Source organism: Leptodactylus fuscus, chromosome 4 (genome assembly GCF_031893055.1).
Source record: "Leptodactylus fuscus isolate aLepFus1 chromosome 4, aLepFus1.hap2, whole genome shotgun sequence".
NCBI classification, from domain to species: domain Eukaryota; kingdom Metazoa; phylum Chordata; class Amphibia; order Anura; family Leptodactylidae; genus Leptodactylus; species Leptodactylus fuscus.
The window spans coordinates 98,797,707-98,824,752 of record NC_134268.1 but is presented as its reverse complement, the minus strand read 5'-3'; the positions used below and the strand labels follow the sequence as shown (position 1 = coordinate 98,824,752).

The 27,046-nt window shown below is 39.8% G+C and overlaps 1 protein-coding gene across 1 annotated transcript in view; it reads right to left on the bottom strand.

Annotated features, from left to right (window-relative positions):
* Positions 1-12,267: 12,267 nt before the first annotated feature.
* CDKAL1 (CDKAL1 threonylcarbamoyladenosine tRNA methylthiotransferase) overlaps positions 12,268-27,046 on the bottom strand; it is a 538,831-nt gene continuing 524,052 nt past the window's right edge. The window contains exon 16 of the mRNA XM_075270938.1: positions 12,268-12,814. Within this exon, the coding sequence (XP_075127039.1) occupies positions 12,638-12,814 (177 nt within the window). The 3' untranslated portion in view covers positions 12,268-12,637. The remainder of the gene's footprint in view (positions 12,815-27,046) is intronic.

Genomic DNA, 27,046 nt, shown 5'->3' with positions numbered 1-27,046 from the left:
TTCCTTGACCATCCAATAAACCAGAAAATTCAGGGAGCACGGGAGACATTTGAAGTATAGCACGCAGCTATCCCTGACACTCCCACTGAAGTAAATGGAAAAGTTCCTGTCCTACATGGGCACCTATATTTAGCCTGGATGTGGTCATCTCAAATTCATAATGGGGGAAGGAAACCCCTTGTTATTAGTATTTTAAGGGGTCTCCCTGGTCATACCCCCGCTCATCAGCTATTTATTCTTTATCCTATGGATAAAATACTTATTGTGGCATAAACATTTTATTGCCAGATTTCAAAAATTTTGCCCCATTGCTTTTGCATATAAAACACTGAGGATCTTTTATAGATACATAAAAAATAACTCTACCCAAAAAATAATCAAAACCAAAATATAGAGATTTATTTTTAACTTTTAAGACTTCATGGCTCAGCAGAAAGTGTATTGTACGGCGAGTTTTGTGACTTGTCCATATAAGGAATTCCATAGTAGTTTTTAGGGCTTTGAAATGTGCTGTTTGTTTCTCTCAACACTCTCTGGGAGTTGCTGGCTGTATCAATTAAAATATTCATGGAGTAATTTCTTGGCTACTGGCCGGTTCCTGTTGTGCCTATTTCAAGCAGATTTGTGGTTACTTTGAATTTTAAATTGAATCTTTTTTTCAGTGAGTTATTCATCATTGTGTGTATTGTTAGTGGATGTATTAAAAAAAAACGCTATGCAGAATGTTTGTACACTCGTATCCCAGCCTATGTCTGCTTCCTGGAACAAGATTTGTATTGGATACCGAGATGGACCATAAGCTCCTATTGACCCCTGCATCTTATTAACTATCTTTACCTTTCTACCTTCATTACCTGCTTACCATGATCATTTCATTAATACATTTTCATTCTTTTTTCAGCTTTTTAACACTTTTTTGGTGTATACACCTTCATTTATTGTCCATCTTTACTGTAACTCATACGGTCCTACTCATTTACTTCTACATACATTGCATTGTGTTTATACCACATACAGATTCTCACCATATAAGATGCATGGTAGTCTCAGTCCTACTCCTTAATTGAGTTCCCACACACTCACCTGTGTGCCATGTTTATTACACATTATTATTTATTACAGCTTCTGATATTTACTTGTGTGTACTGTACCAGCTACACCAACCCCGTGTTGTGTTACGTGTTAATGCAACATACAGAGCAGGACTAGTGGTAAGAACGCAACACAGAGGGACCACCCAAGGAGAGACAGCTTCTCCAGGGCTGCAGTTATGGCCGCGGAGTGCTCCCTAGACAGATTTCCTAATTCTGTTGGGACCTGTTTTAACAATGGTCTGCTTAATTTTGGTATTTTTTAATTGTTTATTATTTATTTATTAACTGTATTGATGGAAAGTGCATGGTCTTGCACCTTATAGCGAACATTGACTATTATCTGTAATATGGGAAGAATATGCAAATCTGACTTCCATGATGTAATTAGGATGCCAGTGCCTCAAGTTTGCACACCAATAGAGGGCGCTGACTGAGAATGTGCGAGTCTATCTTCCATGATGTAATTAGGAAGACAGAGTCTCAGTCAAGATATCCAATAGAGAGCGCTCCCTTTAACATCATGCCGACCTTCTTAGAGGCCTTTGTTTGCAATGATGTTGGGATTTTACCAGATACAGTCTTCTCAGCCAAGGACAGCTGTTTCGATTTATTTGCATCTCATCAGCTTGGCGCAGAGAGGACTGATCTGGCAGAGGTGAGAGGCTTAGACAGGGTTGAGGGGATATCGTCACTCCATAGGGAGAGAACCACCATTTAGTGTGGAGTCTTATTAAGCCATGAGTGCTCCACTGTGCAAAGGAACATGGGAAGAATATGCAAATCTGACTTCCATGATGTAATTAGGAAGCCAGTGCCTCAAGTATGCACACCAATAGAGGGCACTGACTGAGAATGTGCAAGTCTATCTTCCATGATGTAATTAGGAAGACAGAGTCTTACTTGAGGTACTGGCATCCTGATTACATCATGGAAGTCAGATTTGCATATTCTTCCCATGTTCCTTTGCACAGTGGAGCGATCATGGCTTAATATGACTCCACACACTTAAATGGTGGTTCTCTCCCTATGGAGTGACAATATCTCCTCAACCCTGTCTAAGCCTCTCACCTCTGCCAGATCAGACCTCTCTGCGCCAAGCTGATGAGATGCAAGAACATTGAAACAGCTGTCCTAGCCTGAGAGACTGTATCTGGTAAAATCCCAACATCATTGCAAACAAAGGCCTCTGAGAAGATCGCATGATGTTAAAGGGAGCGCCCTCTATTGGACGTCTTAAATGAGACTCTGTCTTCCTAATTACATCATGGAAGATAGACTTGCACATTCTCAGTCAGCACCCTCTATTGGTGTGCATACTTGAGGCACTGGCATCCTAATTACATCATGGAAGTCAGCTTTGCATATTCTTCCCATGTTCCTTTGCACAGTGGAGCGCTCATGGCTTAAGACTCCACACACCTAAATGGTGGTTCTCTCCCTATGGAGTGACTATATCCCCTCAATATTATCTGTAATGTTAGACAGTACACATAAAGCAGTAGATGTTACCTGCAGTTCTACATACCTTGTTTCTCCAAAAACAAGCCCTACCCCGAAAAATAAGCCTTAGCGAGATTTTCCAGGTTCTTTGAAGAGTGCTCAAAAAATAGGCTCTAGCTACAGTTGGGTATAACCCCTTCCTGATATCTGCCGTGAGATTACGATGGATGCAGGGTCCTTAAAGATGGCTGCCGCTCTTCTGCAGAGCGGCTACCATAGCTACCATACCTGGAGCTAATGCCCGTGATCAGAGTCCACTATGATCTCGGGCATTGCTGAGTGTGACCCCCCGAACACTGTCCCAAAGTATTCCAACTGTCATAGGAATATTACTTTAGCAATACAGTTGTATTGCAGTCTATGGGTCCCCTAAGCCCCCTAGAGGGGGGTCAATAAAAATTTTTTAAAAAATAAAAAGAAATATAAAACAAAGCAAAAAATAAAAGTTCAAATCCCCACCCTATCACTAGACTACATATAAAAAGAAAAAAAATTACTTGCGTCCAAAAACACCTGGTCTAAAAAAAAGTTAATCAAAAAAGTGCCAAACTGTCATTTTTTTCACTGTTTTCCCTCTGATAAAAATTGGAATAAAAAGTGACCACGTGTGATTGTTGCTTATGAAAAAAAAAAAAACCTACCCTGAAAATAAGCCCTAGCCCTTTTTCAGGACCCCCCATAATATAAGACCCTGTCTTAATTACAGAGAAACACGGTAAGATCCCGAATAGTGCTATAATAGGTCTTTGAGTCAGAGAGTTATCACTGTTATCTGTGGTGTTACAGGGGACTGCAGGTAACATCTACAATATCTGTACTTAGTTATATCTGTGTTGGGACATTGTGTGTTTCCAGTTGAAGCCTGTCCACCACTGTCCATATAGGAACCTGATGTACATGTGGTGTACCTGCCATTGGCAATCTCTGGCCTGACATTTTATGACAATGCAGGCCAGAATATACAACTACCCTTTGACATGCTTGTTTACAACACTTGCGGACCGATTTCTTTTTTTTTTTTTTTTGTTACCAGTCACATGAAGAGACAAACCTTTTAAACATCACCAACCCCAGACAAAGGTAAGAGCAACGAAGAGCAAATTGGAATGGGTGTCATCCTTGTTGATCCCGGTGTTACCTTGTGTCAGTACTATACTGTATATAGTGATATTATTCTTTTGTACCCCCTAGCATTTGAGTATATTATACTGTATGTTATGTTCCCTGCCACATAATCATTTGTTCTGTACATATTGCACTTTATTTCCTGAAGCTCTTGGTGCAGTTTTTGTGCAGATGCTAATGCCAGTTATTGAGTCAGTAGAGCATTGGTGACCTTTTTTACACTAAGTGATCCCGATCTGTAACATTCACGTTTGGCCACTTCATGGCTTTCTTGCAGTGTTCCCTAAACATTGGCACTTTTATAACTAAAACACTCAGAGTTGATTATGGAAAATCTAGGATGGAAGAAATTTTGAAAACAGACTTATTGCAGTGGTGACATCCTGTTACAGCATCAGGCTGGAATTCCATGAGCTCTGTAGAACGGGTCATTCTATACAAATGTCTGCAAAGACAGACGGCATGGCTAGTTAGAAAAGACCTATCGAAATGTCCACGTGAAGTTCAGCTAGATGATCCTCCTTATCCCAAATGGAAACCGTAGAAATCCACATTTGCCTTATACAGCCAGTCTGAATTTGTAGTGAATATATTAGTGGCTGACACTGGATGATAAATCTGGTGTATCTTTAGACTAACTATTCAAAGTTTATACCAACTACTAGCTTACTTTAAGCCGAATTTTTACGTGAAAATTTTGTTCCAATTTTGCTGCATTTAATCCATGGCCCTTTTTCATACAAAGTTACACCCACCCGGCAAGCTAAATTATGATCTCAAGACACTCCACATTTTGGTTCATTTTACATCAGGGTTGAATTATAACCAAAAAACTTGAATAATCTGTGCTAAGCACCAGACCTACTTCACACAAACTTTTTTTTTTTTGGCTGAAGAAAATGCATGTAAAATATATTTATTTATTTTTTAAAAATATTTAATGTGTTTCTATAGTTTTTTTTCTGCATTTTAGGGATGTGTTTGCAAAATAGCATGGTTTAATATCTGCATTTATTTATGTATTTCATCATATCAGTGACAAAGTCTAGTCTATTAAAAAACAAAAAAAAACACCACCTAGTCAAAAAATAGGGTAAGTCCCTAACATGCAAACAGGCAGGTGTAATATATTTACACTCAATGACTGGTGGTCAGCTTTAAGGCAAGTCCTTTGATTTCTTATAAACCTGTTACCATTTCCTATAGTCACAGCAGCCTTAGATCCCGTTGACATAGTGGATGAATGCAAAATGTCACGGACACAGCTAGTGTCTGCTGCTAATGTCTATGCAAGATTTTGAACGGACATTAGCAGCGGACACTACCTGTCGGGACACTGACGGTAGTGTGAACGCTCCCTAAGTTGTTCAGTTATTGCCTTGCAAGGTCTAAAGCCTTATAAGATATTTTGGTAATCTGCTCTGTATTTATATTGACAAACTAAATGTGAAGTATCTTACAGACGAGTGTCCATTGGGCATAAAGGGACACCCCAGCTACTTGTATATAGGAGGCACAACAGCAGTCCAGTTCCTGAGGTAAAACACAGATTTGACAACTCTCCATTTGGATTCATGAAGCCAGAGCTCCAGTGGGTGTCTCCACCTCTGACTGTCATATGCCTCATGTTGTCATGAAGCAACCACCTTAACTGTAGTTCTTAAAGGGGCTCTATCATTGGGAAAAGTCATTTTTAACTAGGCACATACTTGCATAGCCTATAGAAAGGCTGTTCCACACATACATTTTGTATGTAAATCACCTCAGTAGTTTTTGAATGAGCCCCACATTTATTCATATGCTAATTAGCCTCCAGCGAGCAACCAGAAGTCTCGGTCAGCACCCTCTCTGTTGTGTGTGAGAGCAGGGAGATGAGTCATCATCATCATCAGCCGCCTCCCTGCTCTCACACACACAGCACATAGTGCTCACTGAGACTTCTGGGTGCTCGCTGGAGCCTAATTAGCATATGAATAAAAACGGGCTCATTCAGAAACTACTGAGGTAATTAACATACAAAAGGTATGTGTGGAAATATTCTAAAAGCTATGCAAGTATATATTTAATTAAAAATTACATTTCCCTATTATAGAGCTGCTTTAACTTTCTGACAGGTACATAGGTGTACACGTACAATTTAGCCCCTTCTTATCATTCCTAATGCTTTTTCTATGTGTCACAAGAGTGTTGGCATTATAAGTTAAATAAAATGTCACCTAAATGTAGGAAGGATACATTGAAAGGGTCTATGAGAAGCCAAAGATTATTAGTTGGTCTATTAAAAAGCATCATTGTCCCAAGAAAACAAACCTGTTTCTGTAACTACAGCGGGCAGGGGTCCCCCTCAATGGCATCCCTGAGAGTGGGTAAGCTTTGGGATCTGGGCAGAACTGGTTACACAACTTCATAGTCTTCGCTTTAGGAAAGCAGCAAAGCTTGAATAAATATTTAATCGGTTCACAGCGGTATACCTCTACATCACTGAATGGTACTACACTTATCTCCAATACTTCTCCAAGTATTTTGAGCATCTACAATGTGATTGTAGGTGAAGTTAGCTTAAATTGTCATGTATTAAATCATTTAGCTGATCTGGAGTTTTTAAGTTGTCAGACCTCTGTATCCGTAAGAGGAACTCTATTTTCACTCCTACAACAGTGAGATTAGCAGCTTGAAATCACTTTGACAGTCTCTGTTACTCTATTGCATACCACAGGGAATTTTAATTCTAACCTGTGAAATTGTAATTGCTTCTCAAGAAGCCCAGATGGATTGTGGGTAATGGCTACAGCCAAGCTCAATGTCAGAGTTGCCAGTTGCTGCCACATCACATATTACTTGCTGTTATTCAAAAAATCACTCTCGCTTTCTTCACGTGGAGCTGAACTGAGGAGTAAAACTAAATTAACGCAGGCTGTCAAATGTTCGGAGATATGAAGACAGGGATGTGACAAAGGTGCGGCTTTTCAAAAGGTACACACCCCCCCCTTACTATTAATCTCAAGCGCCATCACATTTTTTTTTTTTTCTTTTAATTTTCCTGAACAACTGTCATTGTGAAAAGCTGTTTACAAAGTACAATGGGAGGAAATAAATGAGCACTTTGTGTTTAACCCCAGATGCAAATTGTACTGAAACTAATACACAGGCATATAGACAGCTAAGCCAAGGACATGTCAGCATAAAGAGCATGCGAAATAGAACTGTAACACTAAAACCAAAAGTGTGACATATATAATTTAGCTAATTATTTTCATTGGGTAGCAATGATATTTTGTGACGTACTTGTACATGAAATAAGTATTATAGTGTGACTATCCCTGTGACGTTGCTGCAGCTGTTTATTTAAGGTGTTGTCAAATTAAACTTTGCTATGTCTGTACCTCTAGCACCAACGCATGTGGTGTCTTGTTCAGAAAACGTTTCTCGTTTCCTCTAAATCCCCCCCCCCCCACATTGTGACATAAGGCTTAACATTTCTCATTTCGGTATAAAACTATCCATGTATTAAACAATGAGTAAATACCTTGCAAAAAAACTAGATGCATATTCAAAACACCAACACTATAATAGTGGTTGCGGTCCACAGACTTTAATTATCTGGAGGAAATAAGAGTGCACATCACTGCTATCTGTCTAATGTGAATGGTGCACAATTATCCAATCACATTGCCTTGTATATGAAGCAGTTAGACATAGTGAAGGGTAACTCATGCACAGCCCAGAGATGCCATGTCTAAATGAGGAGAAATTAATCAGCATTTGTGTTTTATGCTTTACGTGGTGTAAGATGGAGCACTCTCCTCTACCATGCCATTAGCTTAAGATGCCGGAAAACACAGCTTTCCTATCCTTTTCTAGAAAAAGGATAAAACAAAGCCACACAATAATTTAGAGATTTTTATTTGTGTACATAAAATGTAAAATATTTTGTATGTTTCAGTCCAATCTGCATCACTAAGTCAACCATTGAAATGCATTTATAAGACATAACTGTATATGTAAAGGTGGTACATAGGGTTATACCTAAGGTATAAGGACAAGAACATCAAAGTAGGAGTCCCCTGTCATGTCCTACTCCAAGGCCCTGCAGAAGACATAACAGTATTAGGGTATGTTCACACTGAGTTTTTTGCAGGCGGATTTTGTCGTGGAATCCACCTGCAAAAAAAGTCTCCCATTCATTTCAATGGGAGATCCTTGCTTTTTGTCCCCAGCTAGTGGGAAAAAGAAGCGACATGGTCCATCCTCCTGAGGATTCCACGGTCGAGTCAGCCACGGCATCCGCGGCTCAAGACACCCTCCTGATAAGGCCCATTCATCCTAATCAGGAGCGGGATGCCAATGCAGTGCATTGGCATCCCGTTGTGGCTAGCCATATGGAAAAGTCACACGGTAGAAAAGGTTTCCGCCATGTGAACATACCCTTAGATGCCAACAGTATAATACAATGCAGCTAGAACGCCACAGTAACTGGTAGGTTATGGTATTGTTCATGCCAAAAAGCCAGTTGTTTACCCCAGCTACATCCTAATCTGCAGGGTCTTGATGCTACCATGGACCAGTATATAGTGAGAAGAGGAATGACTTCATATACATCACCTGCCTCTCACCCCATAGTTGCAAGTTTTAAAGGGGTTATCCTCTTTCTAGGATAGGCCACCAATAGTAGACCTGCAAGGGCATGACCCAAGTAATATTTACATGGAGGGGCCGCACTGCTCACTTGCGGTACAAAGTGTAGCAGCATCTTTAAATACTGCAGCGATGTCTCACTGAAGTCGCCAGTACATACAGATGCCATCAGATTTTGTACAGCGAGCAAGCATTGCAGTAATATAAACCTTACTGGAAGCTGCGTTGTCCTGGGTGTCAGACCCTTGCCCATCTAATATTGATGGCCCATCCTAAGGTTTTACCATCAATATTAGACAGTGGAAAACTCCTTTAAGATGTTTAACATGAAAACAATACACTTTAACCCCTTAAGGACCAGGCCATTTTTTGGTTTCGCATTTTCGTTTTTCCCTCCTCACATTTCAAGAGCCATAACTTTTTCATTTTTCAGTTCACAGAGTCACATGATAGCTTATTGTTTGCGGGACAAATTGTACTTTGTAATGGCACCATTCAATATGCTGTGCAATGTACTGGGAAGCTGGAAAAAAATTCAGAATGAGGCGCAATTGGAGAAAAAATGCATTTGCGCCATTTTCTTATGGGTTTAATTTTTACAGCATTCACTGTTTGGTACAAATGACATGTTACCTGTGTTCTACGTGTCAGTACAAACGCGGTGATACCAAATTTATATAGTATTTGAAATTTTTTGATACTTTTAAAAAAATGATAAACTTTGCAAAATAGAAAAAAAAATTTGTGTCATCATGTTCTAACACCTGTAACTTTTTCATATTTCCATGTATGGAGCTGGTTGTGGTGTCTTTTTATGCGGGACAAGATGACGTTTCTATTGATACCATTTGGGGAAAGATCCGATGGTTTGATCACTTTTTATTCAATTTTTTATAGGAGGCAAAGTGTTGAAAAAAACGCTTTTTGGCTGTTTTTATTTTTTTTGCCGCTACGCCGTTCGCAGTACGGGATAAATGTTTTAATATTCTAATAGTTCAGGCATTTTGGAGCGCAGGGATACCTAATATGTTTATGTTTAATGTTCTTTAATTACTTTTATAGCTGATCTAGGGAAAGGGGGGTGATTTGAACTTTTATATTTTTTTTATTTTTTTAATACTTTTAAAAACTTTTTTTTTTCTTCTGTTACATTTATGATCAGACCCCTTAGGTACCTTGAAACCTAGGGAGTCTGATCGCTCATACTATTCACTGCAATACTACAGTATTGCAGTGAATAGGAAAATCGCAGCACTTCTATTAGACGATGCCTCTGGCATCGTCTAATAGATCTAGTGCAGAGACAAGCCTGGAAGCCTTCAATAGGCTTCCGGCTGTCATAGCAACCGATCACCGCCCTCTTGTGACGTTCAGGAGGGCGGCGATTGGCGAAACATGGCGGCGCCCATGCCGCCTGCGCCGTTTACACACTGCAGTCACGTTTGACCGCAGTGTGTAAAGGGTTAACAGCAGCGATCGGCTCGGGCACCGACCGCTGCTGTTATTGGCAGGTCCTGGCTGTATTATACAGCCGGCATCTGCCGTGTATGGAGCGAGCTCAGCGTGTGAGCTCGCTCCATACATCCCCATGCGACCCATGACGTACAGTTACGTCAAGGGTCGCTAAGGGGTTAAAAAGAACACTTCTGCACACCGCTGCTCTTTGTACTTTTATCCAAACCTGTCAAATTAGTAAAACTGAAAATGCATTTTGGAAAAAAAATAAATGTAGTCAGGAGAATATGAATGCTGACAGTCTGACAGTACCACCATGGTTGTAAGAAATTGTAAGAACTACGAAATGGTGATTTAAAACATTCTATAAAAAACTGCCCATCCTTAGATTTTATGGATAATGGTGGTAACATGCAATACGAAAGTATTAAAAATAAAGTACGGTACTTCAGAAAACCTTTGGTCATATATTGTAGATGTAGAACATAAAGGCAGAAAACGTCCTATTACCTATATTCTGACTGTTGTAGAAGACACTACTATAAAAAATACACCATGTAAATACAGCCAAGTTTATTATAGTACATTAAATGGGCTTTTTCACAGTTAATAAATCCTTGTAATAAGGTTCAGAATGGGCATGCTAACATAGAATGGTACTCGCCTCTCCCCGGGGCTCCACTTTAGATGTGGCCTGGGTCCCTGCTGCACTTCACTTTTTGGACTTGGAGAGGTCTCCTCTTCCAATTTGACGATGCAGTTCACCACAGTAGCCAGTGTATGGCAAGTGAAGAAGAGCTGGAACCCCGGCAGGGTCTGAACTGGAAATGTATAATAAGTACCATTTTATGTTTACATGCTCATTCTGGGCCACTTTAAATATATTTATTAATTCATGTAAAATCCCATCAAAGAGGATCTTTCACCACTTCCAATTCTTAGCATCTGTTTATAGGCCCTGCTCCACTGTATCCAGCACAGTTGGAATTTCTCCTCTAACCTTCATCATCCACAAGCAACAAGCTCCAGCCCTCGCCTGCTCCTGCCTGACAGTACAGAGCCTAAATAACATATCAGGCACTAAATCTAACAGCATTGATTGCTTGGGAACATTGGGGGCTAGAGAAAAAAGTTCCAACTGTGCTGGTATTAGTGGAGCAACAGCTATTAAATGATGTAAAGATCTGGGCTTGTTGGAGATGGTGAAAGGTCCTCTTTAAGTGTCCTTTAAAAAGTAGTCATTTTATCTACTTTTCAACCATATTTGCCTTTTACAATTTCTTGAGAATTTTAAAGAGGACCTTTCATGGTTTGGGGCACAGGCAGTTCCATATACTGCTGGAAAGCTGACAGTGTGATGAATTCAGCGCACTGTCGGCTTTCCCGATCTGATTCCCCCGGGTAAAGAGCCTTTGGTCCCGGTACTGCAGCGCTTTACAGTCAGCAGGGCGTTCCTGATGCCCCCTCCCTCTGCTCATAGTCCTCGTCCATAGACAAGTATTATCAGGAGGGGAGGGGGCGTTCCTCCCCACTCACACTGTACAGCGCGATAGGCGCTATTGTGGAGAAGAACGTTTCTGACAGACTGTCAGGAACGCCCTTCTGACTGTAAAGCGCTACGGTACCGGGACCGATAGCTCTTTACCCGGGGAAACAGATCGTGAAAGCCGACAGTGTGCTGAATTCATCACACTGTCGGCTTTCCAGCAGTATATAGAACTGCGTGTGCCCCAAACCATGAAAGGTCCTCTTTAAGTAACATAACATTTCCATGTGATGAGACATAGCTAATCTTTAGTTGAGGAGACCACCAAACTCATGGCACCAACAATAAAAGTACATTGTACTTAGCCATAGCACAGATGAATATTGAACTGAATGGATCAATTAAAAAAAAAAGGACACACTAGCATCAGTTAGTGTCTGTTTTTTTAGACTGTCTGTTTTTTGTTTTGTTTTTGCTTTCTGAGCATGCACAGGAAAACTACATACACAAAATAACGGACAGTAACTGATGGCTAACAGTTACTGTCCGTTGCCCATAGACTTCAATGTTAAAAAAAAAAACGGACACCTGATGTCCATCAAGAATCTGTTTTTTTTCAAACGGGCACAAAAGTCCTGCATGTAGGATTTTTTGCCTGCTGGAAAAAAAAAAGGACTTCTGATGGATAGGGTGTAAACAGACACAAGATAAAATCCTACTGAAATGTATGGAAATATTAACGGATTGCTGGCGGTTCAGCTAGAGTCCGTTACTAAACTCTTGTAATGGACAATAGCTACGGACACTGCTGATGGTCACCAACGGTAGTGTGAACGCCCACTTAGTTCTTAATAAAATTTCTAGGAGGGATATCTGAGGAATGGCAGTGAAGAGTTATTAGAAAAGATGGTCCAGAATTGTTATTTTATAGGGAATACAAGTATTTACTAAAGAGGCATGCCAGATTACAATATCACAATGCTTACCTGCAAATGGACAGGTGGTCATACTCATCCTCTTACATACTATGATGTCACCTTGTCTTTTTTTTGTTTTTTTTCCCACAGTGTATACATTATAGAACTTTCCATGTGTAAATGCAGTAAATAACTTAGCTGTACACATCTCGTGATGAATATAATATCAGTTTCTGATTTAACATAAAAATAATCTGTAAATTTTGTTACCTGTACATACTGTACACTGACAGCTTGGCAAGAAAAGAAAATAAGCTCGCCAGAAAAGAAAACAAAAAAAACAACAATACTGTGGTTGTCTGATCAAAATCCATCTTTCCTGTAACTCCTCAAAAAATGACATTTTAATTTCCTAAAATTTCATTTTAATACAACTTTACACCGAGAAAAGCAATTAGGACAGCCAAGACGGCAACAAGAAAGTAGACAATCTTCATCTGTTCTTCTTTCTCTCTCCAAGAGGTTTGTAGGCAGGCCTTGGCAAGCTCAGCAGGGGGCTTTACTCCTGAACTGGAACCATTGTTCAGCGATGACTTGGACTCCTGCAGAGAAAGTGATCAGCATGTTATACGCTTTCAAATGGACACATTCTATAAAACTGAGCATTGATCTGCAGCCTGTTCAAAAAACAAATGTCAAAAAGGAGGCTGCGAATTTCTAATTACATGACAGGTACTGAAGCCCCATTATGGATATGTCTGCTGGCTACAATACTAAGAGCTTGTTTGCTGAGGCAGGCATGTATGAGAAAATCAGTTTTCTTCAATATTTAACATAAATAAATAAAATTATATATATATATATATATATATATATATATATATATACACATATATACACATATACATACACACACACATATACATACACACACACATATATACACATATACATACACACACACACATATACATACACACACACACATATACACATATACATACACACACACACACACACATATACATACACACACACACACACATATACACATATACATACACACACACACATATATATATACACACATATATATGTATATATATATATATATATATATATATATATATATATATATATATAAATTTTTTATTTTTCCGTGTAAAAAATTCAGAATGGGGCGGAACTGGTTTAACCCCTTCCCGACATGCGCCGTAATAGTACGGCGCGTGTCGGGTCTGTAACTATGGCGACCGCCCGGGAGCCGGGCGGCCGTCATAGCCGCCGGGTGTCTACTGCTTTAAGCAGTAGACAACCGGCTCTAATGCCTCCGATCGGTCCCCGGACCGATCGGAGGCATTAACCCCTCCGGCGCTGCTGTCAAAGGCGCCGGAGGCGCCATCTTCCCGGCAGCGCATGGGCGCCGCCATTTTGGCAGGGATCGCCGGCTCCTGGAGCATGCTCCAGGGCCGACCCCCCGTTGCCATGACAGCCGGGAGCCTTGTTAAGGGCTCCCAGCCAGTCTGCAAATTCTCTCTTTTGCAGGCTGGTGTATACAGCCTGCAAAAGAGATGATGATTTTTTGCAATGCATTGCAATGCATTAGCATTGTAATGCATTGCATTAGTGATCAGACCCCCTGGGGTTCAACACCCCTAGGGGGTCTAATAAATGCAAAAAAAAAATAAAAAAAAAAGTAAAAAAAAATATAAAAAAATATAAAAAGTATTAAAAGTTCAAATCACCCCCCTTTCCCTAGAACAAATATAAAAGTAGTTAAAAACTGTGAAACATATACATGTTAGGTATCCCCGCGTCCGAAATCGCCCGCTCTACAAATCTATAAAAATATTTTTCCTGTTCGGTAAACGCCGTAGCAGGAAAAATAGTCAAAAGTGCCAAACCGCCGTTTTTTCACTGTTTTAATTCTGATAAAAATTTGAATAAAAAGTGATCAAAGCAATAACATTTCCCAAAAATGGTAGAACTAAAAAGTACACCCGGCCCCGCAAAAAAAGACGCCCTATGCATCCCCGTACACCTATGTATAAAAAAGTTACGGCCGTCGGAATATGGCGACTTTTAGAAAAAAAAATTTTTAACACCGTTTTGGAATTTTTTTTAGGGGTCAAAATGTAAATAAAACCATATAAATTTGGTATCCCTGGAACCGTACCGAAACACAGAATACAGGGGACATGTCATTTTGGCTGCACAGTGAACGCCGTAAAACCAAAGCCCGTAAGAAAGTCGCAGAAATGCATTTTTTCTTCAAATCCACCCCATTCTGAATTTTTTTCCTGCTTCCCAGTACATTATATAGAATAATTAATGGTGGCATCATGAAGAAAAAATTGTCCCGCAAAAATTAAGACTCTGGGAGAGACTCTGGGAGCGGAGAAATAAAAAAGTTATGGGGTTTAGAAGGAGGGGTGTCAAAAACGAAAAACGAAAATCAAAAAATGCCATCGGCGGGAAGGGGTTAAAAAGTGCATCAGTGAGACTTTCTTACAGGCTTCAATTTTACTGCATTCACTCTGACATGTCATGGGGCTCACCATCTAAATTGTCAGTATGTCTATGTGTGGGAGGAAACCCACGGAAACATGTGGAGAAAATACAAACTCTACAATGCTGCTCCATCTTATATAAATTGGGATTCATTACATCATGAGGCTTTTAGGGGGACGTTAATATAATCAGGACTACGCTTTATTTTACCCCAAAGGTGCCTGTACATATTTCTTTTACCGCCTTCATAAAATCCAACTTTTTGCATCCTTCAATAGATGACTCTTCACCGATTGTATGCTGGGGAGGAGTTTGTTTCGGGGGCGTCCAAGGGAGGAGTAACCGGCGGGGGCCAGTGCCGCGGGGAGGTGGGGAAGCCCGCAAGCGGGCAGCTGCAGTTGCACCACAAGGGAAGGAGGGGCATAGGCGCAGGTAGGTGTGTGGGGGGAAAAAGGGGAATGGGTGTGGGAGCGCGTGCCGGGGGGAAAGGGGCATGAAGAGCCCAGGTAGGGGGGCGGGGGGAAGTAGTAAATAGGGAGGGACCCAATGGCGTAAGGAGTGCGGCGGATCATAGCCACCATGAGTTCGCTACATAAACGCGGCTCAGCGCCGCAATCACCCTGCAGATGATGCTAGTTACCAATATTTTCTTTTACTAATTAAAACATGTTACCAATACTTTTGCCTATGCTGCTTTCAATTTCAGATTTTTTTAAATTCTATTTCTAGATTTCTAGACATGTTTTGGGGGCTGCCGTTTTCCCTGAGCTGCTGACAGTATTAGACATGCTTTACAATACCCACGTGCACCATGACACAACAAGCTGTAGGATTTTTAAGATTCTTTTAAATATAAATACCTCATGGAACATTTAAGAAAACATTACCAAAATATTAAAAAAAAGGTTTAACACACGAAAAATATAACATAAGATATTTAGAAAATATAACACGATATTATAAAAAAAAAATAAAAAATTTCCTGATGGAATATTCCCTTAATCTTGAATAGAAAAGTGATCGTAACAGACATATTTAATATTTATTGGGTGAAGTTTCACAAGAAACAAAAGCAAAATAGACTGAAATTTGTATGACTGTGTTAAAAAAATAAAATAAAAAAAAGGTATCGCAAGCAAGCCCAGGAGCCCAAACACCGTTCTACAAGACCAGTTTTATATGGCACAGGTTAAGTACAAATGATAAGTACATTTCTGTACAAGATCGTATATACAGAGAAATGGCCTTTTCCTGCTCCGATTTCTACTACAGGGTATCATCACACACAGTAGTTTTTGGAAAACTGTCTGTAAAGTTTATGAAGTCATTATTAAAGTAGAAAGGAATGCAGCATGAAGGGGAATTACAAGCCCTTCCTCTATATTTGCCATTCCTTTTGAATCTTCTTTGCGCTTTGGCTCAAAAAAACTAAATGAAGAAGTGCCACAAAAAATGTGGCATTTTTCCAAAAATTCTCTATGTTAAACTATTCTAAATCTCAATCTAGCATATTTATTGAATTAGGATATCTGAAAGACCCATTTCTATAAATTTCCATTAATCCTGTTGGTGCTTTTTATGTTTACCATATATACTAGAGTATAAGCCGATCCGAATATAAGCCGAGGCCCCTAATTTTACCACAAAAAACTGGGAAAACTTATTGACTCAAGCATAAGCCGAGGGGGGGAAATGCAGCAACTACTGGAAAATTTCAAAAATTAAAATGGTCTGAGTTTTTGGGTGCAGTAGTTGCTGGGTGCTGGGAAAGTGGAGGGGGTGTTTTGGTTGTCTGTCTGCCCCTTCCCTGAGCTTGAGGACTGGGGTTTTTTTTCCCCCCACTTGGAATTTCGCCTTGCTGAATATAGGGTATCTGCAGTTCTCCTATTAACCCCTTCCCGATGGAACAGGAGCACTGCAGATACCCTATATTCAGTAGACTGGGCACTTTCAGACACAGGGATACCTAATGTGTATGTGTTTCACAGTATTTTTTACTTTTATATGTATTCTAGGGAAAGGAGTGATTTAGGACTTTTATTTATTTAATTTTTCACTATTTTATTGGAGATTCTATACATTACTATTGATTGACTCGAGTATAAGCCGAGGGTGGCTTTTTCAGCACAAAAACTGTGCTGAAAAACTCGGCTTATACTCGAGTATATACAGTAATTAAAAAAAAATGTGCAAGAACACGATTAAAATAGCATTGGCCTGGATCCTGAGTTTTGACCGTATATAAGAATGTGGCAGTCTATATTTTTATAGTGTAACACAAATCCATAAAAAAAAAAAATTGAAAACAAACATGTCCTATAAAGATCCTATGTTTTTGCCTCACCAGGATCTACATATAAGCAGAAATTCTAGATTATTTTAAATTACCATACCTAGCAAACATTGGATCACAAATAAACCACCATCCATGCCTGCTATTGCTTACTCTGAGGAGTATTTTAGACTATTGTAGCCTGCAAAGTGTAAGACAAATGTGATCTCTAAGCAAAAGGTGCTTCAGAAAGGAATAGTGCATTTAAAGGTTTAATATATCTTGTTAAAGAGACCTACTTCCTTCACCACTTATTAAACTGTTCTTCTGCTCCTTATCTTCAGTCTGAACAATTGTTTACATCTGTATTTAGCTTCACTTATACAGCTCTACAGAGCAGGAAAGGATAGAGTAGAATTCTCCTGCAGGCCAGTTAACTGATTTATTGCCTAATCTGCTGTATTCTTAGCCTCTTATCTACAACCTAGCAGTGTTACAAACGTATGGAATAACGTGTAGGAGCAGCAATTATTTGAGGATAGATATTACAAAGTTTCAGATATTAACTTGTGCTACTCATTTATGAAAAGTTATTTGTAACTGGAGGTGCACTTTTAACCATTACAAGTCCCTTGCCATTGTCCCCAAGACTTCAGCTATATTCACACGATCATGGTTCAAAATGACCGTTTTGCACCCGAGGGTCAGCTGTTTTAAAGGATCCCTCATACATTACTGTTCCTAGAGGGACACAAATAAAGAATGACCTATATTCTCACAGTCTGTGTTAAATTAAAATTAATTCTATCTAGAGTATAAATAATGTTTGTTTTTTCTTATACACAATTTTCTTTTGGCTTTTTCATTATAATGGAAATTCAGACAAGTTGCAGAATCTTGTAGGATTGTTTATAGGATTTAACACCAAGTAGATAACTTAAGAGCCCAGAGGACACACATGGCTTTTGAATTAACATTTACATGGTTAATAGAGTAGTCTCATCCATGCTAAGTCCCATAATCCTCCACCTGTATGACATTGACTCTAAATCACACTGTGCATTTCTTAGTAGCAATTAGCTCTGTCTGTTCATTTCTTGCCTTTGATATTCTTTTCCTTCAACATGCTAATGACTGTTTACCTCCTAGAAATGCTGCATCTGTGTGGGGTGATGAAGACAGACAGCGCAGAGTGTTTTTGTCTGTGGATTTGGATGTAGTGTCTGCGTCGTGCTGTTCCGAGGAGAAACTCACAGCTTTGCCTTAGCGTCGTGCTGCAAATTAATTTTCCTTCAGATTTCATTCAATCAGGGCCCAATGTTCATTATAGTTGGAGAGGGGAAGAGTGAAATTACACTTAAATGCTATTCAGCTGCCTCCAGGAAGGCTATTATGTGAGCATTCCAAGATTAGTAGGAACATCAAGTATTTTATTTTTCTCTAAGACTCGTATAATGTTGATTTGTTTTAGTTTCTGTATAAGAATTATGGCTGCATGGCTGTAATTATACAGAATGTGGCCATGTAACCCTATTATAACATATTCACCCCACTAGTCTGGATTTATTAGCTCATTTTATTAGTCTCTGCTGAACCCTATAACTCTGACTAAAGAAGTAACGCACAGACTCAATGACATTTATTATAAAGTTTTGTTTATTGTGATGCCAATTGAAGCAAATACCATATAAAAAGCTCAATGAGCTATTACAACATTTTTTCTTTCCCTTAATAACCATCACTAATGAACAATTATGTTGGTTACACAAGGGGACTAAATACCTCAATGTTAAATGCTTATTTTTAGGTGTGAACCTGGATGTCCAATAAAGGGCTGGCTCAGACAAGTGTATTGTCCTCGTATTATGGCTCTGAATCTTGGTCAAACTGTGGGTCCACTGACCTAAATTTAGAACATAATAGAACAGTAAGATGCTCTAACTTCGGGCCAGTAGAACCTCAGTCAGGTCGGGATGCTGAAATACAGGAACACATACATTAGTCTCAGCCAGCCTTTACAATTGAGATGACTGTTTATACCAACGTTCACACTGAGTGGGCTACACTTATTTTGGTAAATAATTCCAGATCATAAAGTGGCAAGTCTTGAGACTTGTATAATGTACCGTATTTTTCGGACTATAAGACGCACTGGACTATAAGGTTTTAGAGGAGGAAAATAGGGAAAAAAATTTTTGAAGCAAAAAATGGTAAAATATTTAATATATGGGAGTTGTAGTTTTGCAACAGCTGCAAGGCCACATTGACAGGTGACCCTGCAGCTGTACGGGGACGCATAGAGTGTTTTTTTTTGCGGGGCCAGAAGTACTTTTTAGTTATACCATTTTGGGGAATATCTATTGCTTAGATCACCTTGTATTGAAAAAAAACCTGGTGGTTTATGACATATGATTTTCTACTTTTATATATATCTATTCTAGGGACAGGAGGTGATTTAGAACTTTTATTTATTTCATATTTTTATTATATATTTTTAAAGCTTTTTTTTTTTTTTTACTATTTTATTCCCCCCCGGGGGCTTGAACCTGCGGTCACTTGATTGCAAGTCCCATAGACGGCAATACAACTGTATTGCCGTCTATGGGACATTCTGTATATTAGTATTACGGCTGGTCATAGACCCAGCCGCAATACTAATATATAGCAGTGACAGGCCCGGGAGCCTCATTAGGCTCCCGGCTGTCACCCGAACAGGTCGGCTCTTGCGATATCGCCGCGCAGGAGCCGGCCTGCAACTTCACAGGTACGGGGCCGGTCCCCAGAAGGGGAGAAGGGGCCACCGATACTGACCCGGCATCCGCTGTACTAGAGAGGCGGATGCCGGCAAGGGATAGACGCTGGCACAGGTGCCGGGGCCTGAGACATCGCTACGCTCCTCTGCCCTGCATGAAGCCAGCGGCGGGGGGACGGAGGAGCGGAATAGCATCGCCCCTGCCGCTGCTGGCTTCATGCAGGGCAGAGGAACGTAGCGATGTCTCAGGCCCCGGCGTCTATCCCTTGCCGGCATCCGCCTCTCTATTACGGCGGGTGCCAGGCGCCACATTCGGACTATAAGACGCACCCTTCTTTTCCCCCCAAATTTTGGGGAAAAAAAGTACATCTTATAGTCGGAAAAATACGGTATATGGAATTCAAGCATTCAGATCGGTGGGCATATTTCTTCCATTGGGAATCGTAAAGGCTCAACTTACAGGGATGTAGCAATGCCTGGAGCATAAAAAGGATTTGGCTACTTATAAATTATGGGTTACAGATTTTTCATTAAGGCTAAGGAGCTTCAAGCTACACTTCTAGCTGTGATGTTGGTGCAAAATCTGGTCCACACATTGGTTGAATTTCCTGGCCTCAACCCATTCAGAAGAACTGGACTCCTTGTATCATAGTGATCAATGATGCTAGAAATCCCTGCCTGCCTGTAGCTTGACCGTTCTATACTATACTGTATATGTATGGAGAGTAGATCCAGGAGGAAGCCGGGGGCTCCTAGCATAATAGAAAATGATGACACAAGGAGCCTAGGTCTCTTATCTGGGGTCAGGGTAGGAAATCTAGCCAATGTATGGACCGGATTCCTGTGTGCATGGGAATGTTATTCAATTAGTATGATTGAGCGCAAGTTTTCCAGGGTCAGAGACATCATGCGCTATAAATTGTAAATAATAAAATCAGACAAGATGAAATATAAAGTCACCTGACCTTTACTCAGGTCTCAGATTTGTATCATTCTTGTAATGTAAAAATGCCCACATAAGTTGTTAAAGCAGTTGCCAAGTTTGGTAATGGTTTTATTCTAAATAACCTGCTTTTGTTACAGTGGACATTATTGTAAATGTGACAACAGGTTGCACTTAATGTACTCACACTCACTATACTCCAGTATTCTTACCTGCACACTCTCTTGTCTTTATTCCAGTTTCCTGCACTAGGACCATCCACCTATCTCATGTGCATGGGGGTACCAGATGATGGGGGAAGGTGGGGAATATTATGTTAAATTTCACTGTTCTGCCCTTTTGTTCTTAAGGCAAAATAAGCAACAACCATGGGTATGTGGCAGTGACTTATTTCCATTTCCCTATTGAGAACACATGCATTCCTGGCTGATCTGAACGTTCATGTGTATGGGGAGTTTGTTGTCCAAAACAGTGAGCTACCAACTGCTATTGAAAGTGCATGAGCCCCTGCCGTCCTTACACCTTAATCTAACCTGCACCCATCTGATCATGGCTGATAGAGTCCATATCTAGGTCCACAATAGCTGCTGAGCCGGAGATTATTAGTGGGCCTCAACCTATTCAGCTTTAACTTTAGTAAGATGATACAGCCATTGCACAGAGCTACACTCTTACCTTAGACGACCTTACTATATGACTCATCTCAGATACAGCATTTGTCCAGTACTGTATATCATCTTCTTAACTGCACTGTGTTACTTATTATGGAATATATGAAGAAGGATTTCTTTCCTTTACTTGAGTGCAGGCTGTATTCATAAAATGCAAAAGAACACAGCATTTCTTATCTGTTAACATGACAATATATGCAAGCTGAGTTAGACAGACTTCAAAGCACACTACAGGTTCTTTCTCCCATAACCTGGTTGTCTGTGAGATATTAATATGAGGAAAATATATCTGATCAGAGTTTTGGATGATCTGTTTTTGAAGTGATTTCAAAGAACCTCTCGGTTGGAACCAAAGTCATCTGGCACTAGAAACCTGTCATGTGTGTGCTAGAAAATTATTTAACGTTCCTTGTCCTCACAAGCGGTAATGGTGTGCTTTCCGTTCATAATGCATGTCTTATTACTTGCCAGCAAAAATGCCAGCAAGAGATTTCACGATGGGGAGAACAGTGCGTGACACTACAAAAGAGCTATAAAACTAAATCAGTATCACAATACTGCTATCAATCTGGAAAAGAAAAAACAGTACTCTCCGGAACAGGTTTTATAAACTTCTACTAACCCGCTGTCATCGAGTTTGTGGTAAAACTATATACAGCCTAAAACATAGGTGCTAAAATTCAGGGTTTGGTAGAAACTGATGACATTGAAGGTTATGAAGTTAAGGCCTGGTTCACTCCTGCATCAGTAATCCGTTCGGGAAGTCCGCATGGGGACCCCCTCGAATGGACTATCGAACGCATTGGCAAGCGGTGTGTGGACTATAATGGGGTGTGTGGGCTTTCCGCAGGTCTCCGTATTAGTCATGCGGACAGGAAAGTAGATTGTGGACTATTTTTCTGTCCGCCTATTCTATGCAGAGACCTGCGGAAAGCTCACAGACCCCATTATAGTCTATGGGGTCCGTGTGCTTTCACTGCACACTGATTGCCAATGTGTTTGGTAGTCCGTTCAGGGGGTCCCCATGTGGACTCCCCCAAACGGATTACCAACGTAGATGTCAATCAGGCATAAGACACATAATGAAGACGCACAATTCTACGTAGAGCAGAGACCAAAGCCAAGGTAAGCTAGGCGCAACCCCAAAGCACTTTTCTCTCATTTGCATACAGGCTCGAACAGGCCCACAGGTGAATCCCCATAGTGAGCCCCTAGCTCACCATGACATAGCATAGTAGTCTCACTGTACAGCATACACACACACACAATTTATATATTTTAGGTGCAGAGTCAGGTTAACAAGCATCCTTTGGCTCCATCTTCCCAATCACACTGCAGAGGCCCCAATAAATTTTACTGGCGGGCCCTAAGAAACCCAGTCCAAAGCTTCTTGCATATGGCTAAAACATTCATTTACATGAGAATGGGGCTCCAAAGTTGAATAACAGAGGATTATTTGGAAATGGTAAAGTCCCTTCTACTGCTGACAGACTCCCTTTAATCTTATTACTTTAGTGAATCAAAGCAAGAAAAATGTGAAGGTAAATATACCTGGATGACAATGGATTTACGTTTTCTGAATATTTTATATGCATCTTACTATAACGTTCATGGTAGAAGAGGCTTAAATGACTTCTGGTATTGTGAGTTACTGTATATAACAAGTTCTGAGATTTAGGCATGCTTCTCTAGAGTCACAGGTACAGAGTTTAGGCATAGAATCTAATACGACCATACACATGACTTCTAAAAGATAGAACAAAGAAAATCTGCAAAAACTAAACAACATAAGAAAAACTTCAACACTAGACTTGTGAATTGACAAGCAAGATCTTGTCTCAAGGCACATTGCAGGTACCGCAAGACTAAATGGGCTGGGGGACCAAAACACGGGGGGGACTAATGGCAAGGGATTGGTGGTAATTACCCTGAATAACAAACCAGCGGTAATTCTGGACATGAAATTAGAATAGTGGGCACACATGAAAGGCTTACATGTCTTTATGTGCCTTCTGTGCAAGATAAAATAAACCTGAGACATTAAATGAATTAAATTGCTGAAAATAAGGAAACATAAATCAAACGCAATCATGGAACAAACTGGAAGATAAGCAGGGAAGAAATCCCATATTAATCTCCTAAATAAAAGAGAGAGAACACCACATTTTCTGCCTCTGTGAGAAGGGAGACGGCTCCTTTCATCTTGTTTTGGCAGCAGCAAAATAAACACCAGGCTTTGCTAATAAGGTATATTATAAATTATTAAACCATTCACTCTATGATCAAATGCATTTCAGATTATTTTTCTGAATAATTCTCCCCTCCTGACTGCCAGAAGAGATACATTTGGTGGGCTCTTATATAGCTGTTCATTGATCACCCATCTTTGTGAGGCTCTTGTCTCACACTTTAACGGCAGAGCATGAAAGAAAACACATTCACATCAAAACCTCAGCCCTGGCATCTGCTGATCTCTCCTTCCTAGGACTATGCTGCATGTTAGTCAACAAAGTCCTGATAATGCTCTGCCGTGAACTAGGTTTTATCATAATATCTTCAGTGGATGACAATATTCAGCATTTTTTAAAATATATTTTAAGGGGAGTAGTAGCATACCTAGTGTAAGATAAGGTTGCTAGTGTAGACATAGGATAGACTTGTATAACATCACTGTATCAGCAGATAACATTCAGCTTATTATAATCAACAGAAAAATAATGATTATCAATATACTTTTTGTTATAGTTACTTAACACAAGGCGTAACTATTCACCCCTGTAACAGCTTCCGTTACTATATGGCTCCATTTTACAAAGTATCACAATAGAGTTATTACACAGGTCCTCATACAAAGTCATACTGGGTGTTTTTCCATACAAAACAGAAAAAAAAATTGTGGTATCTTTCACTAAACTCAATGGGGCAGATTTCTTAAAAATAGCATGTAGTACGCCAGTTTTAATAGCCAGCTGTGCTAGAGCGAAGTGTGCCTCTTTGTAATTTTGGCATATGCCAGACTGGAGGAGAAGTTGCAATTTTGGAGCAGATATGGCCACACACCAACAACTGTGGCTTATTATAAAATTTAGACCAGAAAGTGATGTTAAATGTATAAATTCCACGCCCCCCTCTCTTATATACAATGGTATTCACACCGAGAAGCATGGCTTTTTTATACTGCCATGAGCATAAAGTGTTTTTTGGGGAAAAAAAAAAACCCTGAAGTTTTGATGAGTCTTGATATGCTGATACTTGGGGAATCTATATCGAACAAAGAAAAAAACAGAACATCAAAGGCATGGGTGCCATAAGTCATGTTTCATAATCATACAGAAATATAGTTAGGGAACCAGGATGAATCTCTGGCATTAAGCATCTGAATGATTCTATTAATAACCACTCCAAATTATGAATGTGGAAGGGCAAATAATTTCATCTTCATGTTTTCATATTGAACCTATAGGAAAAAAAGAAAAAAAAAAACTAGAAAAACCTAAATAGGACAGTGACATGAGAACAATCCTTATTGCATCTGTATCTGAAGCATTAAACCACTGTTGGGTCAGTTTCCTGATCGAAAGAACTTAGTTATGGAAAAAAAAAATCAGTCCTATGAACTGTGTGACAATGAGAAAAATGTAAAATGTAATGACTAAGTGAAAACTGAATATTTCTTGGAGAACATTGAAATAAATATTTCATAAAGAAGTTCTTATCTGAACTTTGCCTCAACTCAGGACTCTTTCTCCACACATGGCACAGTATCTCCATAATGGACATCCACTTTGCAAGTAGACTGCCATGACATTTTACTCACTGCCTTTTATTAAACACCACTGTGACTAAAATAGTTGTAAGTGGCAGTTTTATCAGGTTTCTGAATGTGAGCAGGTCCGCCACCCATGTCATAATTCATCGCAAAATTAGTATTAATGGCAAAATCTAGTGCAAGGTAGCTGGAAGAATACATCTAATTCGTGATGAGGCACAGTATGAGTAAAGGAAATATGAAGACTGACATACAATACTCCATTCTCGATTAAACCACCCAATAATCTTTCCATTATACCTTTCTTCTGGGTAGTCTCTGCTTCTGGCTCAAAATAACTGATAAAAATCACTGAAGTAAAATAATGCCTGAGAGGTAACGTCATGGTCTATCAGGAAGCTCCCACCGGACATCACTTTGGCAAACACTGTTTAGTTAACAAGGTCATCCTGTAGGATCAGATTTTCAGTGAATGAAAATACTTTTTACATTGGGAGACAGCAAACCGAAACATATCTAGTCCTGCCCTGTGCTAAGAAGTGGATATGATAGCATCAGGTCTAGACCATGCGAAATATTTCACACCTCTAATAAAATTCATGGTTATAACTGCAGATCAAACTTGTAAATGGCCAACACTGTGTTGCAATGTAATGTGACAAGTAGCTGGGTTGCTATTTCATTAGCGGTTTCTAACATACGCATGCGTCTCAGCATCAGGAATGATGATAAGGGTGTAAAAACATTAGCAGCGATGACAGGGAAGATTTGCTTTCTTTCACTTTCATTGATAATCAATAAGGGGAGAATTATGGGAGCGCGACAGTTTTATGAGGTCATCTCCAAGATTATGTGCAAAAAGGAAAAAAATCTATAAACACACACACACTTTTCTCACCATTTATTTATTTTATAATTACCGCGACACGCAGTGATAGTCGTCGTCTGACAGGACGTCAAAAACTGTGAAGTGGAACTAATTATAAGCTAGTGGTAGGACTGCGGCCAGCGACATGCTTAAAGAGGTTACAACCAAATGACTGATCTCTTTGTAACCTTAACACGATATCAGTAGTGGACAATAACAGCTCAAGCGACATACTTTACATGATCAGCGAAAATCTAAAACGGAATCATCTACATAAAAACTTCATGACTGTAGTAACAGCAAGCCCTTCTCCAAAAATGTACCATCATATATGTAACTGCTACTATTAATGTGACGTCAGAAGATCCCATTCTGTGGCACGGGACTGTTTCTCTAATATTGGAATGAAAAAGTTTCTACAGAACAAGAAGTTTTAGGCTCATTGTCCTTTAAGAGAACTGAAACATGTCAGGACTTTTATTGGAAAAAACAAAACAATATATACTATACATAATAAAAATACAAGAAGTAAGACGCACATTTTAAGAGTAGATGAGACAGGAAGACAACAGTTATTTATTAAAGTAGTAAGAATACAGTGAAATAATGCAGAGGTAATAAATAGTTTGGGGCGCTATCATCTTGTGGGAAGCTCATTACAAGGAAGGCAGAAAAGGGAACTACTACATGTATGGGAGATCACAAAGTGGATATTCATATACAGGGACAGTTCAGGGAATGCTCAAACTTAACTTTTGCACCAGCGCCCATGAGCATTTAGCTATACCCCTGGTTAAAGGGCGCTGCAGTCAGACAAACCATCAGCCCAGTCTGTGGTATAGTCATCCACATTCACAACCTGCCTAGTTGACAACCCTTCTAGCTTTCTCAATGCATCAAACCACTCACTAAACTCTCCCCTCTACAATCTATTCTGAATGCAGCGGCCAGGCTCATCTATCAGTCTAGACGCTACAGCGATGCCTCTGGTCTGTGCCAGTCGTTACATTGGCTGCCTATTCAATATAGAATAAAATATAAAGTTATC